An 18,097-nucleotide genomic window follows, 5' to 3' on the forward strand; every position below is an offset into this window, starting at 1 on the left:
AGGAACCTGTTCTCGACTTGGGGATGGTAAGCCTGACTCATTACATTCATTTTATGACCCATCACATATGCATTTCACTTTAACACCTCTTTAACCACATTTTGGGTACTGTTGGTGTGTGTTTCTTTAAACTTTTTTGTTTTCTAGGGCGACCTGACTTTGACTTAGCCAGTTGACTTAAATGTAAGTGACCGGTTTTTCTAATCCTAAATTAAGGTTTTCTTTCTTTATTTGGAGAAGAGTTGATTAAATCTTTTGTTTTTGGTCCTGATGAAGCGTCATTGGATCCGGCTGGACCGTAAGATGCGAAACATGTCGACCCTGGTTTAGAGGCACTATAACAGTTATAGTCCTCTGTGGTTTGCTGCTCTTTGAGAGTAATTGAGCATTATAACTCAATTAGTTACTTTCCTTCCTGTTTTTAATCTTGGTCCTTTTGTACTGATTAAAAGTATGATGTCTATTATGAGATAATTAACCAATTTTAAGTATGTATTTTTCTGTTCTCTCCTACGTGTGCTGGTGCCTGAATACAGGCATCTTCTGTCTGTATAGTCTGAACCCACCAGTCACTATCAGAACAGTACAGCTTAGAGCCCCCCTTTCGGGGAGCCCGTCAGGCATTGCAGCGCCGGCCTGGCGAGGAGCATTTCCCGATGATGATGCCAGTCATCCATTGTGATGCTGGAGGGCTCTTGCTCCTGAGATTTTAGGTCTCCTAGGTCATTAGAGCAAACTTGGAACAGTGTACCTTTGTTTATACTACTATAGCTGAGAGATTGTACACTGGCCCACATAACCTCCCGGTCCCTCGCACCCCTTTTTGTATTTACATGTTTTGTATCAAACATGTCAGAATCATACTCCAATACTGTTGCAAGTATTGGAAGTATGATTCCATGCACTCTGGGGGCTCCTTAGAGGACCCCCAGCATTGCTACTACCAGCCTTACGGGGTTTTCTGGGCAGCCCAAGCTGCTGCTACCCCTCAGAGAGTTTTCTGCCCTCCTGCTGCTTGATCGTATCAAGCCCAGGAAGGAAGAACAGAGGATTTCCTTTAAGAGAGGGAGGTAGCACCCTCTCCCTTTGGAAATAGGTGTGACTGGCTTGGGAGGGGTAGCCTCCCCAAGCCACTGGTTTGCTTTGAAGGGCACATTTGGTGCCCTCCGTGCATAAACCAGTCCACACCAGTTCAGGGACTCTGGTGCGAAACTGGACAGTGGAAAGAGGAGTGACCACTCCCCTGTCCATCACAACCCCAGGGGTGGTGCCCGGAGCTCCTCAGGGGGTCCCTGGGTTCTGCCATATTGTTTCCAAGGTTGGCAGGACCTCTGGGAACATCTGAGTGGCCAGGCCAGGGAGGTGACGTCGAGCCCCTCCTGATAGGTGCTTACTTAGTTAGGTGACCAATCCCCCTTTCAGGGGTATTTAGTGTCTCTCTCTCGGTGGGTCCTCAGATTTGGCTTGCAAGTTTCCAGCAGAACTCCTCTGCAACCACTACTTTGACGTCTGGCCTCCCAGAACTGCGACTGGAACCTCCAGGACCCGACAAGCTGCCTCCAAGAAGAGAGGACTCTTCTGCAAAACATTTTCCAGGGCTCCTGCCAGCTTTGCAACATTTTACTCACACTGCATCCTCAGAAGACTGCTTCCCTTCAGCCTGCACAAGAAGAAGAAGGAATCTCCCTTGGAGTGAAGGAGTCACTCCTTGCAACCTCAGGCACCTACAGCAATTGATGACTGACTGCGTCGATCTCCCTTCATCTTGAGCTGCATGTATCCTGCATCACAGATGGTAGTCCAGAGTAGTCTTCTTGGTCCACTCTGCCAGCTGTCCAACTTTGGTGGAGGTAAGCCCTTGCCTTCCCACGCAGGACAGTACCCCTGTGCACCACGTCTCTTGCAGCTGCAAAGGCTTGTTTCCATCTCCTCCAAGGGATCTTCAGGTGACATACAGATCCAGCTGTCAGCACTCCTTCCTGCAAAGCTCAGCCTCCTGCATGGTTCTCCGGCAGTGTGGGATCCTCTTTTGTAGTCCTGTGATGCTGAGGGTCCCCCTGGGCCTTGCTGGTCCCCGGCAGCACTTCTTTTCCACTAACCACAAGTTGGCCTTTGCCAAGGCTTGTTGGTGGAATTCCTCCACCGACACTCATGTGCAATCTTCCTTCCAGCGTGGGACTTCATCTGCAACTATCAGGAACTCTTCTCCTAGTCCAGGGCTGCAGTGCTGACCTGTTCTTCAGAACCGTCGACCAACTCCTGCATCCACAGCTGGTTGGGTAGCACCTCCTAGTCCTCCTGGACTTCACTGTGACTCTTGGACTTGGTCCCCTCTCTCCACAGGTCTTCCTTCTTCAGGAATTCATTGCTGGTTTCTTGCAGTCTTGTCTGGGTGTCTTCTTCTTATTTTCCTCCTTTTGGGTGGTTTGGGGAAAATCCAGGCCCATATTTATACTTTTTTAATGCCGCATTTGCGCCATTTTTTGACGCAAAAGCAGCGCAAACTTGCAGAATACAATTGTATTGTGTAGGTTTGCTCCGTTTTTGCGTCAAAAAGCAGCGCAAATGTGGCGCTAAAAAAGAATAAATATGTGCCACAGTGTTTTACTCCTGCATTCCTGGTCGCTGGGGGGGGTACTGTGTTACTTACATCTGTGCTTTTCTAATACCCCCAGCTCCCCTCTACACATTTTACTTACCTAGGTGGGGGTACCTTGTTCTCATTCAATTTTTTTAGTCTATGGTTTGTGCCCCCCTAGGGTCACTATTGGTTATTGCTATTTGCACTGTTTTCTAACCTTTTCTATGCCTGTTTCTACTTATGAGTGTATATATTTAGTGTATTACTCACCTCCTATGGATGGGTCACATTGTCTAATATTTTGTGATGATTTGTTCCAAAAGTAAAGTACCTTTATTTTTGTACAACTGAGTGTTTTCTTTCATGTGTGTAAGTGCTGTGTGACTACAGTGGTATTTCATGAGCTTTGCATGTCCCCTAGATAAGCCTTGGCTGCTCATCCGCAGCTACCTCTGGAGAGCCCGGCTTCTAGACACTGTCTACTGCCATAGGTACCCACCATGCACCAGGCCAGCTTCCTGCATTGGTGGTGCAGCGCTGGTGTAAGCACTTGCAATTGACTTACCACTCAGTCACTTGGTACTTTCCACAGGAAAGACCACTTACTAGCCAGGGACATACACATATACCTAGTATCCGGACATAGGCCTTCATTATGACAGTGGCGGTAAAAAACACCTTCCGCTGTGGTGACGGCCACCAAAAGACCGTCGTCGCGGCCACCAGCTGTCCGCCATATTATGACGGTAGCCGGATTTCCGCCAGGAAGGATGGTGGAATTCCAGCTGCGGTCATGGCGGCATATGGCGGTAAGGTGGCTCTGCTGCCAGCAGCAGAGCCAAGCCAGTAGTCCGCCGCAGACCGTATCATGACCCATGATACGGCCTGGCGGTATTCTGCTGGCGGACGCTGCTTCTGGCAGCAGCGCCCGTCCCGTCTCCTGCCGGAGGACCCCCTCACAACAGGTAAGTAGGGTGCTCTGACAGGGGAGGGTGTGGGGGTGTTTTGTGTGTGTGTGTGTGTGTGCGCGTGAATGCGGGTGTGCATTGCGTGTGGTATGTGTGTGCATGTGTGGATGTGTGAGTGCGTGTATTGTGTGTTGTGTGAATTCATGTGTGCTTGTATGTATGTCAGTGTGTTTGGATGTGTATGTGAATGGATGTATGCATGCGTGGGTGCATGTGGGTATGAGTGTGTGTATTAGTGTGTGTGATGGTGCATGAAGGTGCGTGTATGTTGGGGTGGGTCTGGAGAGTCAGGGGAGGTTTGAGGGGGCATCTGGGGAGGGGGAGGGTGTGGGGATTCTCAGTCACTGATAGTGCCTACCGCCATGGTTTTTGTGTCGGTACGGAAGCCACGAAAACCATGGCGGTAGGCGGGGTCATAATCCCGCGGGCGGGCTAGTGACGGCCGCCTGGCTGGAGACTGAAGTCCGTGGCGGACGGAGTGGTACATTGGCAATGTCATATTGTGGGGAAAATTACTGCCAGCCTGTTGACAGTACTTTTCTCCATAATACTGCCATCTGCCAGGGTCGTAATGAGGGCCATAGTCTCTGGGGTTTGGGTAAGAGAGGGGTCTAGGCATAGCCCTTGCTCCAAACTTCTGTAAGAGAGACTAGAAGTTAGGGAGGTTAGGCCACCGTACACCACTCTAGGATGTCTTCAGTACCTAGCACATCTCAGAACATGGGCTCTCACTATGAGGACCTCACCTTTCAGGAACTGAGGGAAGTGTGTAAGAATAGGAAACTGAAGACAGGGAGGAACCCTAATAAGAGTCTGCTCCTAGGACTTCTCCTCCAGGATGACCAGGACCATGCTGGTGACCAGGAGGAGAGGGAGGAGGATGTAGAGCCCCAGTGTTAGAAAGAGAGGGTCTGGACAGTGAGGAAGGTCAGGAGGTCCCTCAGAGGATGACAGGGTCTCTAGTAAACCCCTTAGTGTAGCTGGGAGCACTACAGGTAGTGCCAAAGGTGGCCAAGCAAGTAGGCCCACCTTTGTGCCCAGGGGCCTAGTTCGGAGGGTTAGTAAGCCTAGGTACAGGTTAATTCAGGTTGTGCATCTGACTTACACTGACTAGGAGTGTGGGCCCTATTTAGCCAGGGTGCAAACCTCTGGCAACTAGAGATCCAGGGCCATATTTACAAAATAATTACGTAATCCGGTGCCACAAGCCATCTTGCATCGCTGACATGCATCATTAGGAAAGCTCAGGGATGTGTTGTATTTACAGCAATACGACACATCCCTATACTTTCCTCAGTGCTGATGCGCAATTGGCAGTCTAGCACCAACGCAGGCACTTTTGCACCACGATGGAAGGGTGCCTGTGTTGCAGAGATGATTGTTTATGTGCATGAAGCAAGATCTTCCTACACATAAACAATCATTAACGGGGTTTGCCTCCTTCTATGTGTGTTGCAGAATGCAGCACACAAAGAAAGAGGAAAAAAAGAGGAGAAATAAAGGTATTTCTCCTTGTTGCACTACTTTTACGCCACACCTGGGGACGCGTAGAAATCTAACGCATTCCCAGCCATGTAAATCTGGGAAAGCAGCAGATTCCATAGGTGTTCTTTGGAAACACCCACAACAACACCCATGGAATGCCCCTTTCATGCAGAGTAATGCAAGAAAGGGGGTCATGTTTACAAGGTCATGAAAAGCCGCACAAAATGGCTTTGTGTGGCCTTGTACATATGGGCCGGCACAATGCACCACCGCAGTGTCAAGAAAAGTGGCGCTGGGGTGCTTGTAAATATGCTCCCCAATTTCTAACAAGGGTGAATGTTACTGTGACATTACATATGGGGCTAGTTTTAAAATGCCCCCTTAAAATGCCACTCTGCAGTCTAAAGAGGGGAGAATGTCACTTTGGCACTAAATACGGGGTTAGTTTTGACTCCCCTCTCAGTAGTCTAAGAAGGGGTGAATGTTACTCTGACACTACATACGGGGTTAGGTTTGACTCCCCCTCAGCAGTCTAAGGAGGGGTGAATGTTACTCTGACACCACATACAAGGTTAGTTTTGACCCCTCCCCCCTCAGGAGGTGAAGAGGATGTTACTTCGACACTAGATCTGGAGTGAACTTTCCTCTCAGAACTCTACAGTGGGGAGGATGTTAGTCTGTCATCTGACACTACATACAGGGTTAGGTTTGACTCCCCCTCAGCAGTCTAAGGGGGTGAATGTTACTTTGACACCACATATGGGTTAGTTTTGAGCCCCCCCTCAGCAGTCTAAGTAGGGTGAATGTTACTCTGACACTACATACGGGGTTAGGTTTGACTCCCCCTCAGCAGTCCAAGGGGGTGAATGTTACTTTGACACCACATATGGGTTCATTTTGTCATTTTGACTCCCCCCTCAGCAGTCTAAGGAGGGGTGAATGTTACTTTGACACCACATACAAGGTTAGTTTTGACCCCTCCCCCCCCAGGAGGTGAAGAGGATGTTACTTCGACACTAGATCTGGAGTGAACTTTCCTCTCAGAACTCTACAGTGGGGGTGATGTTTGTCTGTCACTGGTTCACAAGTTATGTTTTTCTTCCTTTCAATAGTTGAAGGAGGGGAGGTGACAGCCCATAGAAATGTGTGAACCATGGCTTCAACCATTCTGACGTGATCTGTCATTGTATGTCCTCCAAGAACTGTTAGTTTGTCATATGCTTGTTTAAATAGAGGCTTGTTGACAGAAACGTGTAAGTTTCTGTTGACCTTGTAACATGAGGCAAGCCAGGTGGAGAACATGGGATTGTGCTCACTGGTGAGAAAAGTTTCCAGCCTTTGACTCCAGTGTGGGCACAGAGAAGGCTACCTTATTTGTGGAAGAAATGAGGGGGGCTTTGTATCTTGTAGACTAAGAAAAGTAATTAGTTGTAAGCAATGGATGTTCTGCCAATATGTTTAACTGTGGAACTGGCTTTAAGCCGGGCGGTTCCTCAGCTATGGTGAAGGGTCACTCCCACCCCCCAGTCAGGGGCAGCAGCTGCAAACCTTTAAAAATAAAACAATAATGTTTCTTATTGTTTTATTTTTAAAAGGGACGGGGCCATGGTGGTGACGAGCAGTGAGGGGAGTGCGCATGTATGTGTCGGGCCGGCCAAACAAACATGCGCACTGCGCTCACTTCAACCCTGCACTGTGTTGCCGGGCTGGAGACATGAAGTCCAGGCTCCTAGTCTGCATCGGAACACCCAGCCAGGGCTCTCCAGCCAATCAAAACACTGCTCTGAGCAGCGTCATGATTGGCCGTAGGGCAGGCTGGGAGCCTGCAATGCAGCAGAGAGTGGCAGAGAGAGGAAGTGAGATTCAGGTAAGTTTTTTATTTTTAATATTTATTTATTTATGTATTTATTTATTATGTTATTCCCCCCGCCCCTGTCCTGCCACTTTGCACAATTGCCCTGCCTTGCAGCTGGACGCAGACCATAACTCGGTCCTTTAAATGTACAGTGATGCACAAATTCATGCGTGAAGGTGGGATTTAAACCCAGTGAGCTAAAACACTGTCAGAAGATCCCTGTGCTTGTTTCGGCTGCAGTCAGGGCAATACATTTAGCTTTTTGTTTTCATACCACGACTGTGTGCTGACTGTTTACTCTCTTTCAGATAAATTGTGCTTTATGAGCGGTATGCTCAGAGCCCTTAGTGAGGGACATGTTGAGTTTTCTCAGGTTTACCGGTTTTCGCCTACACAGATCTCTGATGAGGGAGGCACTTGAAATGACCATGTGAGCTGTGACGCAATTGATGAAATGACACATTAACACAACCTCTACCAACCTTTGTTTCACCCATGCTTCAGACTCACTGACTCTCTCCAGATAGTTTTGGGGTACCAGGCCCCAGCAGCCGGTCTGGTGGGATATTGCGTTCATCCAGCCGCTGCTAGCCACATCCTGATGGGACTGGTCCATGTACACCAGGTCTCCTGCGTTGAGTAGAAGCTCGTCTGGATTCTGTGGTATGTACTGGTAGAGCCCTCGCAAAGTCTGGGAAGGAAACAAACAAAACGAGTCGAGACACATAACTCAGAGGGCGGAACCTGGGAAAACCTGCTGCACCAATTGGATGTTGTACCTCATATCCAAACTCTTTTAAACCTTGGAAACCGGATGTCGCTAGCTTTGCTGTATGGGTATCCTTCCCTTTGAGAGGGGTTGTCAAGGGTTCGCTCGGACCTGGCGAGGTAAGCCGACCATGTTCTGTGTGAGACGCTCCCATGACAAATGAGGAACATTTCATCACCCCTGGCACCAGGCTATGCAAGGCTCTCCTACCAACCCCACGGAAATCAGGTCTCTTCCGATGAGCCTTTTAAAAATGTAGCTCTTTGAAACTGAAAGCAACCTTTTTGCAGTGACAAACAGCCTGATTTTGCGAATTGGGCCATTTGCAAATGGAAAAATGCTTGATACATCTGGCCCTAAATCTCAAAAAAATTTCTTCATTTGTTAAAATGGCATTTCTTGATCTAATGCCCCATGATGACACATCCTATAGTAAGCTGGCCCTACCATGTAACTTTGTTTCATTTTGCCACATCAAAATGTACAGGTCTATCCATTTATCTGTGACATCAGCAGCCAGCCCCAGCCAATCAGATGCTGCGTTCTGGTTTGAGTTTGGGTCATGTTCAATGGTCTCAAAGCTTTCGCACAACACAGTAAACATGCTGAGTGACCGCTTGATCATAGGATGGCCCATGATTGGTGGGGTTGGTGACCTTTCACCTGTACACCACTCACCTGCAGGAATCTTTCAGTTCTCTCCCTCCAGTTGCCTTAAGGAGCAGGGGACCCAGGTCCCCATTTTTGGCCTCAGGCAAATATTGATTCTCTAACATAGTAAAACATTTCTTCCATTGAAGTTTGTAATAGGAGATCTTCACCAAATACAGTGATATGTTTGTAAATGATATTTCGGACACAATGGGGGTCATTACGAATTCGGTGGACCGAAAAGCCTGCCTGCGAAATCCCAATGAGGAGGTTGTTGCTATTGTGGCTGCCTCCCCGCCGGGACCATTATGAATTTCCCGCCTGCTGGCCCAGCGGGAAACAGCCTACAGCATTGTCTCCAGCTTCTAATCAAGCCAGCGGCAGTGCTGTAGGTTGCAGGGTACACCAGCAAACAGACGGTGAACATTGTGAGGGTGCTGGGTGGGGGGGGCCTGCACTGCCCATGCTAAGTGCATGGGCAGTGCAGGGGCTCCCCTGGGGCCTCCTGCACCCGTTCCCTGCCAGCCTTCTCATGGCAGTGCCAATTCGTAATCCCCAGGATTGCAGCCCTGCCCTGGTGGATTAGGACCTCCGGGACTGCTGGACCCTCAGGATGACTAATCCTGGTGGTGCTGGCGGTCCGACTGCAGTACAACCACCGCAGTTGTATTATGGCACTCGGACCGTCTCCGCGATCCTGGCAGCCATGAGACCAACATGTTCGTAATAAGGCTCATATTGTGTGTTAGACAATGTTTTTGTTATCAGTGGTCTAATTTACAACCCATGAATCAGGGAAAGCAATGGTTAATCTGGCCATTCTCTAGTCCTATCATACCTCAAAAATATGATTAAATCATGATTGTGGGCCTGATTCACTAAGGTAAATTTAGACTTTTGGTCTAAGTTTAGACCAATAGTCTAACTTTGCTACTTTTCGGTATTCACAAAGGTAAGTTACAAGTAGTATCTTTACGTCCACACTCGGTCGAGTGCAGAGATTCCGCCCGAGTGCAGAGGCAGACGTAAAGATACCACTCATAGTTTACCTTTTTGAATACTGTAAAGTAGTAAAGTTAGACTTTTGCTGTAAGTTTACCTTAGTGGATCGGGCCCAGTGTGTTTATGTGTCTTGGGACTGAGGGCCAGATGTAGCAAGCCGTTTGCATGGCCCAAACTGCCAAAAACGCAGTTTGCGCCATGCAAACGACCTCCCGCGATGCTCATTCCCAAATTGCGAGTCGGTACCTACTCGCAATTTGGGAATGCGACTCGCAAATAGGAAGGGGTGTTCCCTTGCTATTTGCGACTCGCATCGCAATTCAGACTTGCTTTGTGACCGCGAACGCGGTCACAAACCAACTTGCAGTTACCATCAGTGTCACACTGGTGGTAACTCATTCGCAAAAGGGAAGTGGTCCCCATGGGACCCCTTCCCCTTTGTGAATGTCGACAAAAATATTTTTTCAGAGCAGGCAATGGTCCTATGGGCCACTGCCTACTCTGAAAAAACGAAACCAAATGGTTTCGGTATTTTTTTCATTTTGCAACTCGTTTTCCTTTAAGGAAAACGGGCTGCAAAATGAAAAACAAAAACTGCTTTATTTAAAAAGCAGTCACAGACATGGAGGTCTGCTGACTTCAGCCGGCCACCATCCCTGTGAGTGCAGGGACTCGATATGGAGTCGCAAAAAGCGACCCACCTCATTAATATAAATGAGGTGGGTCTTTGCGACCCCATAGCGAGTCGCAAAAGGTGTCTGAGACACCATTCTGCATATGCTTTTGCGAGTCTGAAATTGCGAGTCGCACCAACTCGCAATTTCAGACTCGCAAAAGCATATCTTGCTACATCTGGCCCTGAGTCCTTGGTACTCATTTCCTGCTGCAGGGCATGGGGAAAACATGATTTGCTCAAGATCAAACAATTTGATTCAGTTGCAGAACCAAGATTGCAACACAGGGCTGCTTGTTTCAAGGCCCATAGCTTTCTGACTGTACCACATTGTGTTCAATAGCCCATGAGACGGGGGCTGTGTCCTCCAAGGTGAATAGCCCATGGGGTTGGATTCCAGTCCACTTTACATATCATGCCCTCACTACCATAAGCACGCCTGAATCTAATTACTTCCAGTCTTTGGAAAAGATGTGAGCAGAACATGATGTGAAGGTGCTTGCCCAAGGTCACACAGTGTGATCACATGCAGACATCAAACCATGTCTCCTGCTTCTCGACTAAAGCGCAGCTGGTGCACGGATAGCGCCAATGGCCATGGCCAAGGACTGCCCTCCTCAGGGAAAGGCCTATGTTTTGGGAGCCCTGCCCAGGTTTATTTATTGCCGGCCTATTTGGTAAGTGGTAAAGCCAGGATTAGATATGTGTCTCATAGTTTCATGGCTAAAATATACCCAGGGCACTGGAATTGTGCGATTGTGGGGCTGCAGTGATTTTTGCATAATTATAGATTTGCCACATTTGCCACATAACCCATCATTCTGGGAGAATCGTGATTAGGAAATTGATATTTCTAATATTAGTACATCCGCCCTAAATCATATGGACAGGAAATGAATGGTCATAGGCAGCCGTGCTTGCATACCACAATGTGCAGGTGGAGCGGTGTTAAGTGCCACGAGTACCGCACAGTACCTTATAATTCACGAAGCGCATGTCCCTGGAGTAGAGGGTCGCGGTCCACTGGCACGTCTGGCTGGGGCTGATGCTTTTGGCGAGCTGCTCCAGCGTCCACTGGTGGTGTGGGCTGAACTTATGAGCCAATGTCAGGTGTAGCTGCTTTGTGGATGCCTTCACGTGGCAATCTGGGGGTGCAATGAGAGGAGAGAGGTGGGATCGCAGCAGCATCCCTCCAAAACATCACACCAGAGAGTGACAGACATGATGGAATGAATTTAGGAAAGAAATGGACCTTACTAAAACATATAAGCCAGAGAAGAGGACATATCTACAAGCTGGATATAAGGGCACATGCCTGACTGCTGCTTAAAAATTGGGGTGTTTACTCAGATCCCCGACATGCCTATGTGAAGAAACATATACTACACACAGAGCTGCAGACGCAACCTCCTACATGTCTGGATTAATGGAAGAAAAGCCGCCTTTTTGCTAGACCTCCCTTATTCCCAAATTTTCTCTGCAAAGGCAAATGTGCAAACACATTTTCTGGTCACATATCCTGCGATTTAGTAGATTGCAAGGTTTGCAACAAGAAAATGCGTTTCTCGAATGTACTAAACCCAGTTACTGAATCTCTAAATGAGTTTAGGAAACCATTAAGAATTGCTATTTTGAAAACGCATATTTAGAGTGTCCCTTCTAAACAGAGATTCCTTATGGTATGTATCAATGTCTTGCACCTGAAAGTCGCAATATAATATTTTACAGCCTATTGAAAAGTAGTGATAACTTGTTTGCAAATGGGAATTGTCAGTGGTCCAAAAACATTTTTTGGAGTTGCCATTGGCTCTGGGAACAGTGTTTACTCTCGCAAAATGTTTTTGAAACTTTTCTTTTTTTTAAATGCGTTCAAAATGTAGCATTATTTAGAAGCAATCACAGACATGGTGGTACGCTGACCCCAGGAGGCCACCACCGCTGTAATGGCAGTGAATCATAGGTCGCAATTTATGACTTACCTCATTATTATCAACAAGGCAGCTCACTGCCATTCAGCACTTTGTGAAAAGACCTATAGTGAGTAGGTCGGTTTGCAAAACACCATAGGATCTGCAAATAGTACACACATTTTGACCACGTTGTAACCAGCGGAACTTCGCAGACAACCTCCATTTCAGATTGGAGTTAAGCCTCCGGTAAGGGTGCCGAGGTCCAAATCACAATAATATAGAAACTTGTTGGAGCTAGAAGCCTCTCTCTATCTTTGATGTTTAACCCAGAACGCAATCGGTGTCAGTCTTATAATGCTTGCGAATAAAGCTCTTAAGCCAGAACCAGGAGCTACTAGTAAGGTGAGTGTCAGGTCTGTGGTGTGTGACCGTAGGATGGCAGCAGTGGAGGATGTGGGGTGCATGCAGCGTTCAGCACAGTCCACAAATAATGGTAGACCGAATTCACAGAGTTTTACGCCTTAGAATTCTGCAGGGTTACATTAAAACTCCATGGAATCCTGCGGAGGTCCGCCCACCCTATTTACAAATTATAATGGTGTCTCTCTGCACTTAAAGAAGTTACCGTGTTGCATAGCTGTTAGAAATGGGGTCTTTGGTTGGCAGTCAGTTTACCCCCTGTCCAAGAAAGGACCTTCACTCTAGTCAGGGTAAAGGAGAATCACACTCAGTTAACTCCCGCTCACCCCCTTGGTAGCTTGGTACGAGCAGACAGGCTTAACTTTAGAAGCAATGTGTAAAATATTTGTACCAACGCACACAGTAATACAGTGAACCACTACAAAATGACACAACACAGGTTTAGAAAACTAGGTAATATTTATCTAAACAAAACAAGACCAAAACGACAAAAATCCAACATACACAAGTCAAGATATGAATTTTCAAAAGAATAAAAGGCTTAGGCCCATATTTATACTTTTTAGTGCCGCATGTGCGTCATTTGTGGCGCAAAATCGGCGCAAACTTACAGAATACAATTGTATTTTGCAAGTTTGCGCCGCTTTCACGTCAAAAAATGACGCAGATGCGGCGCTAAAAAAAGTATAAATATGGGCCTTAATTCTTAGAAAACTGAGAATGCTGTTATTTCAAAAAAAGTAGCTGGGTAGCGTCACAATGAAGCTGCACGGATGAGTGTACGTCGAAAAAACCCAGCAATGCATCGATTTCTCACTCGCAAGCGAGACAGTGCGTCATTCCTCCTCCGGTCGGGTTGTCGTGCATTGTTTTTTCTCTCCTGCAAGACAGCAATGCGTTGATCTGGACAGGCACCTCAGGGTCGGACAGGCATTGCGTTGATTTTCAGCACCCAGCAAGGTTGTGTTGAAAATCCAGTTGCAGGGTATCACAAAACTGCACTGCATGGGGTGTGCGTCATTATCAGCCTCCATCAGCAAGGGTTGCGTGTCGTTTCTCCAGCCACATTGCGTCAAACTTCCAGCCGCGATGCAGGGGAAGCCTTGATTTCAGCCGCGAAGCCAGTGGCACGTCATTTATCAGCTGCGTCATGGAAAGTGCGAAAAAAAATTCCAGCACAGTGGTCTGTGCATGGATTTTCAGTTCTTGTTTGTCAACTTCACCTTTCAATGGCCCAGGAACTGGATAGGGCGCCACTTGGCAGGGCAGGAGTCTCAGGGGAAGTCTTTGATGGCCCTGACAATTCAACTACAGGAGGCAAGCTCAGTTCAAGCCCTTGGAGATTCTTCTTAAGCAGGAATGCACAACAAAGTCCAGTCTTTGTCCCCTTTCACAGGCAGGAGCAGCAACTGCAGGATAGCTCCGCAAAGCACAGTCACAGGCAGGGCAGCACTTCTCCTCAGCTCTTCTCCAGGCAAAGATTCCTCTTAATTCCAGAAGTGATCTAATTTTCAGGGGTATTGGAGGCTCTTCTTATTCCCCTTTCTGCCTTTGAAGTAGGCCTACTTCAAAGAGAAGTCTCTGTTGTTTTCAAGATCCTGTATTGCCCAGGCTGGGCCCCAGACGCACACCAGGGGGTTGGAGACTACATTGTGTGAGGGCAGACACAGCCCTTTCAGATGTAAGTGACCACTCCTCCCCTCCCCTCAGCCCAGTAAGCCCATCGGGATATGCAGGCTACACCCCAGCTCCCTTTGTGTCACTGTCTAGAAAAGAGGTGCAAACCACCCAACTGTCAAACTGACCCAGACAGGGAATCCACAAACAGGCAGTTACAGAATGGTTTAAGCAAGAAAATGCCTACTTTCTAAAAGTGGCATTTTCAAACACACAATCTAAAAACAAACTTTACTTAAAGAAGTATTTTTAAATTGTTAGTTCAGAGACCCTAAACTCCACATTTCTATCTGCTCCCAAAGGGAAACTGCGCTTTAATAATATTTAAAGGCAGACCCCATGTTAACCTATGAGAGGAATAGGCCTTGCACAGTGAAAACCGAATTTGGCAGTATTTCACTGTCATGACATATAAAACACACTAGTATGTGTCCTACCTTAAACATACACTGCACCCTGCCCATGGGGCTACATAGGGCCTACCTTAGGGGTGCCTTACATGTATAAAAAGGGAAGCTTTAGGCCTGGCAAGTGGGTACACTTGCAAGTCGAATTGGCAGTTTAAAATTGCACACACAGACACTGCAGTGTCAGGTCTGAGCCATGTTTACAGGGCTACTAATGTGGGTCGCACAACCAGTGCTGCAGGCCCACTAGTAGCAGTGGATTTACAGCCCCTGGGCACCTCTAGTGCACTGTACTAATGACTTACTAGTAAATCAAATATGCCAATCATGGAAAGCCAATTATACATACATTTTACACAGGAGCAGTTGCACTTTAGCATTGGATAGCAGTGGTAAAGTGCCCAGAGTAACAAAAACAGTAAACACAGAGCCCAGCACACAGAAACAACCTGGGAAACAGAGGCAAAAAGGTAGGGGAGACGCAAAGTTATGGGAGAGGCAAAGTCTAACAATAGCCATTTTAGGGATGTCTCTGGGCACATTTTTTAGAGACTAGGCCTGCTGCTTGTGCCCTTTAGCCTAGTAACATTTTATTCTGCTTCATATTTATTATTTTAGAATTGGGCCACATTCTTGGTGATGTTTTATTTTCTTATCTAGTCGTCCTTTCGCCTAGGAAAGCATTACATTTTTTAGCACAACACTCTTTCACCCTGTGCTTTCCTCAAGGCTACAGCAAGATAGGATTGTCAGTACAAGTGGTACACTGCATCTCTAACATACACAGAAACACACATATTTTGACGTGGGAACATTTTCTCAGAACACCAGCTGTTTTATCATAAAAACATTTTCCTGTCCCATGCACGTTAGAGGGAGGTTCTAGCCAGATGACCACAACCTCATTCTGATTGACTTCATTACAGCTGCTTGCTGAGATCACCCGTTCCTTGGCCTGCATGGGGATGGTGTCTCTATGGATAACAGGCTTTCTTGCTCAGGTATGGGGGATGATGTCTTCCCAGGGGGACTCCTGAAGGGTAGATTAGGGTTTATCATGCTGTGTTAGCGTAGGTAGGAATTGCATACATGGTGCTTAGTGACAGTATGGTGGGACTTTTCCTGTGCTTCACTTTCCTTGTCACAATTTTGCTTCTAGTATGTTTCATCATTCTAATTATTGCATTTCATGCCATTTTATCTAAGATGCGGCTGATTCAATACATCTTACTGAACCATCTTCTGCATGTGTGAGACTAATGTAACTGAGAGAAAAAGATCTGATCCACCATGATTTCCCTGAGAAGTCATCTTGTTATGCAACCGGTTGCCACAAATCATCCCTGCTCTTGGGCAGAGATGAGGCGCTGCTGGTTGGCCGGGAACGGATTAGGCCGACAATAGTCACATGATGTGGGATTTGACTCAGTTCCCCACAATTCAGGTGATACTGCTGCCCAAATCCAACAGCATCATTGTTATATTGAGATCCCACGCGACACTGACCCATCAAACAGCATGGATCCCATGCATTAGTGACACCAAAATAAAGACTGAGGGCAACATACAGGGAGAAATATGATCACTTCAATATTTGGCTTGGCATTTTCACTGCAACTCAACTTCACAAAAGAAAAGCCACAGAGTACACAACTGTCCGTCTTGAAATAAAAAGGTTAGCAGGGTTTTAAACTGCCAACTTCACATTGCATTTGCATACCATCTTAGTACAGTACACATGTGTAGGAAGTTGGCTCTGTATATACTATTTCAAAGTAAGAAATAGTGTGCACAGAGTCCAAGGGTTCCCCTTAGAGGTAAGATAGTGGCAAAATTAGATAATTCTAATGCTCTATTTTGTGGTAGTGTGGTCGAGAAGTAGGCTTATCAGAGGTTAGTGTTAAGCATTGTTGTACTCACACAGGCAATAAATGAGAAACGCACACTCAAAGACTTACTCCAGGCCTATAGGTTTTTATATTGAAAAATATAGTGTATTTTAAGAACCACAGGTTCAAGATTTGCAGTAAACACTTTAAATGCAAGGTACTTCACTTAGATACTTTAGGAACTTTAAATAAAAGCAATATCATGTACAGTCTTTCTAAAAATGGCAATAAGCTATTTTCAAAGTGGACACAGTGCAAAAAATCAACAGTTCCTGGGGGGGGGGCAAGTAAAGGTTTGATTAGGAGATAAGGAAAACACTTACAGGTCTCAGTTCTGCGGCATAGGCAGCCCACTGTTGGGGGTTCAAGGCAACCCCAAAGTTACCACACCAGCAGCTCAGGGCCGGTCAGGTGCAGAGGTCAAAGAGGTGCCCAAAACACATAGGCACCTATGGAGAACAGGGGTGCTCCGGTTCCAGTCTGCCAGCCGGTAAGTACCTGCGTCTTTGGGGGGCAGGCCAGGGGAGTTTTGTAGACCACTGGGGGGGGACACAAGTAGGCACACAAAACACACCCTCAGCAGCACAGGGGCGGCCGGGTGCAGTGTGCAAAGCAGGCGTCGGGTTTCAGATAGGAAACAATGGAGGGACCCGGGGTCACTCTAGCGGTGCAGGCAGGCACGGGGGGCTTCTCGGGACAGCCACCATCTGGGCAAGGCAGAGGGTCGCCTGGGGGTCACTCCTGCATTGAAGTTCGGTTCCTTCAGGTCCTTGGGGCTGCATGTGCAGTGTTGGTTCCAGGCGTCGGGTCCCTTGTTACAGGCAGTCACGGTCAGGGGGAGCCCCTGGATTCTCTCTGCAGGTGTCGCTGTGGTGGCCCAGGGGGGCTCGTCTCTAGTTACTTACGGGCGCGCAGGTGTCGGGGAGACCTCCCTGAGGTGCTGGTTCTCTGAATCTCGAGCCGGGGGCGTCGGGTGCAGAGTGAGAAGTCTCACGCTTCCGGGGGGAAACGTGCAGTCTTTGGAAGTTGCTTCTTTGTTGCAAAGAAGTAGCTGGTTTTGAAAAGGGCCGCTGTTCACAGGAGTTTATTGGTCATTTAGTCCAGGGCAGTCCTCTGAGGCTTCAGAGATCGCTGGTCCCTGTCGGATGCGTCGCTGGTGCAGGTTTTCGAACTTGGAGACAGGCCGGTAGGGCTGGGGCCAAAGCAGTTGTCGTCTTCCTCCTTCTCTGCAGGGTTGTAGGTCAGCAGTCCTTCTTGTTTCTTCAGATTGCAGGAATCTGATTTCCTGGGATCTGGGGTGCCCATAAATACTAAATTTAGGGGTGTGTTTAGGTCTGGGAGGGCAGTAGCCAATGGCTACTGTCCTTGAGGGTAGCTACACCTTCTTTGTGCCTCCTCCCTGTGGGGAGGGGGGCACATCCCTAATCCTATTGGGGGAATCCTCCAAACTCAAGATATAGGATTTCTAAAGGTAGGGGTCACCTCAGCTCAGGACACCTTAGGGGCTGTCCTGACTGGTGGGTGACTCCTCCTTGTTTTTCTCATTATCTCCACCAACCTTGCCACCAAAAGTGGGGGCAGTGGCAGGCATCTCCACTAGCTGGGATGCCCTGTGGCATTGTAACGAAAGGGGTGAGCCTCTGAGGCTCACCGCCAGGTGTTACAGTTCCTGCAGGGGGAGGTGAGAAGCACCTCCACCCAGTACAGGCTTTGTTCCTGGCCACAGAGTGACAAAGGCACTCTCCCCATGTGGCCAGCAACATGTCTGGTGTGTGGCAGGCTGGCAGAAACTGGTCAGCCTACACTAGAA

At 47.7% G+C, this 18,097-nt stretch overlaps 1 protein-coding gene across 1 annotated transcript in view; it reads right to left on the reverse strand.

The window, feature by feature from the left end:
- The window catches only part of UBASH3A (ubiquitin associated and SH3 domain containing A), a 113,380-nt gene that overhangs the window by 72,820 nt on the left and 22,463 nt on the right, over positions 1–18,097 (reverse strand). The window contains exons 4-5 of the mRNA XM_069203581.1: positions 10,960–11,129; positions 7,368–7,580 (exon numbers count right to left, since the gene is read on the reverse strand). Of these exons, the coding sequence (XP_069059682.1) occupies positions 7,368–7,580; positions 10,960–11,129 (383 nt within the window). The remainder of the gene's footprint in view (positions 1–7,367; positions 7,581–10,959; positions 11,130–18,097) is intronic.

This window comes from Pleurodeles waltl, chromosome 8 (genome assembly GCF_031143425.1).
Source record: "Pleurodeles waltl isolate 20211129_DDA chromosome 8, aPleWal1.hap1.20221129, whole genome shotgun sequence".
In the NCBI taxonomy this organism is placed as follows: Eukaryota; Metazoa; Chordata; class Amphibia; order Caudata; family Salamandridae; genus Pleurodeles; species Pleurodeles waltl.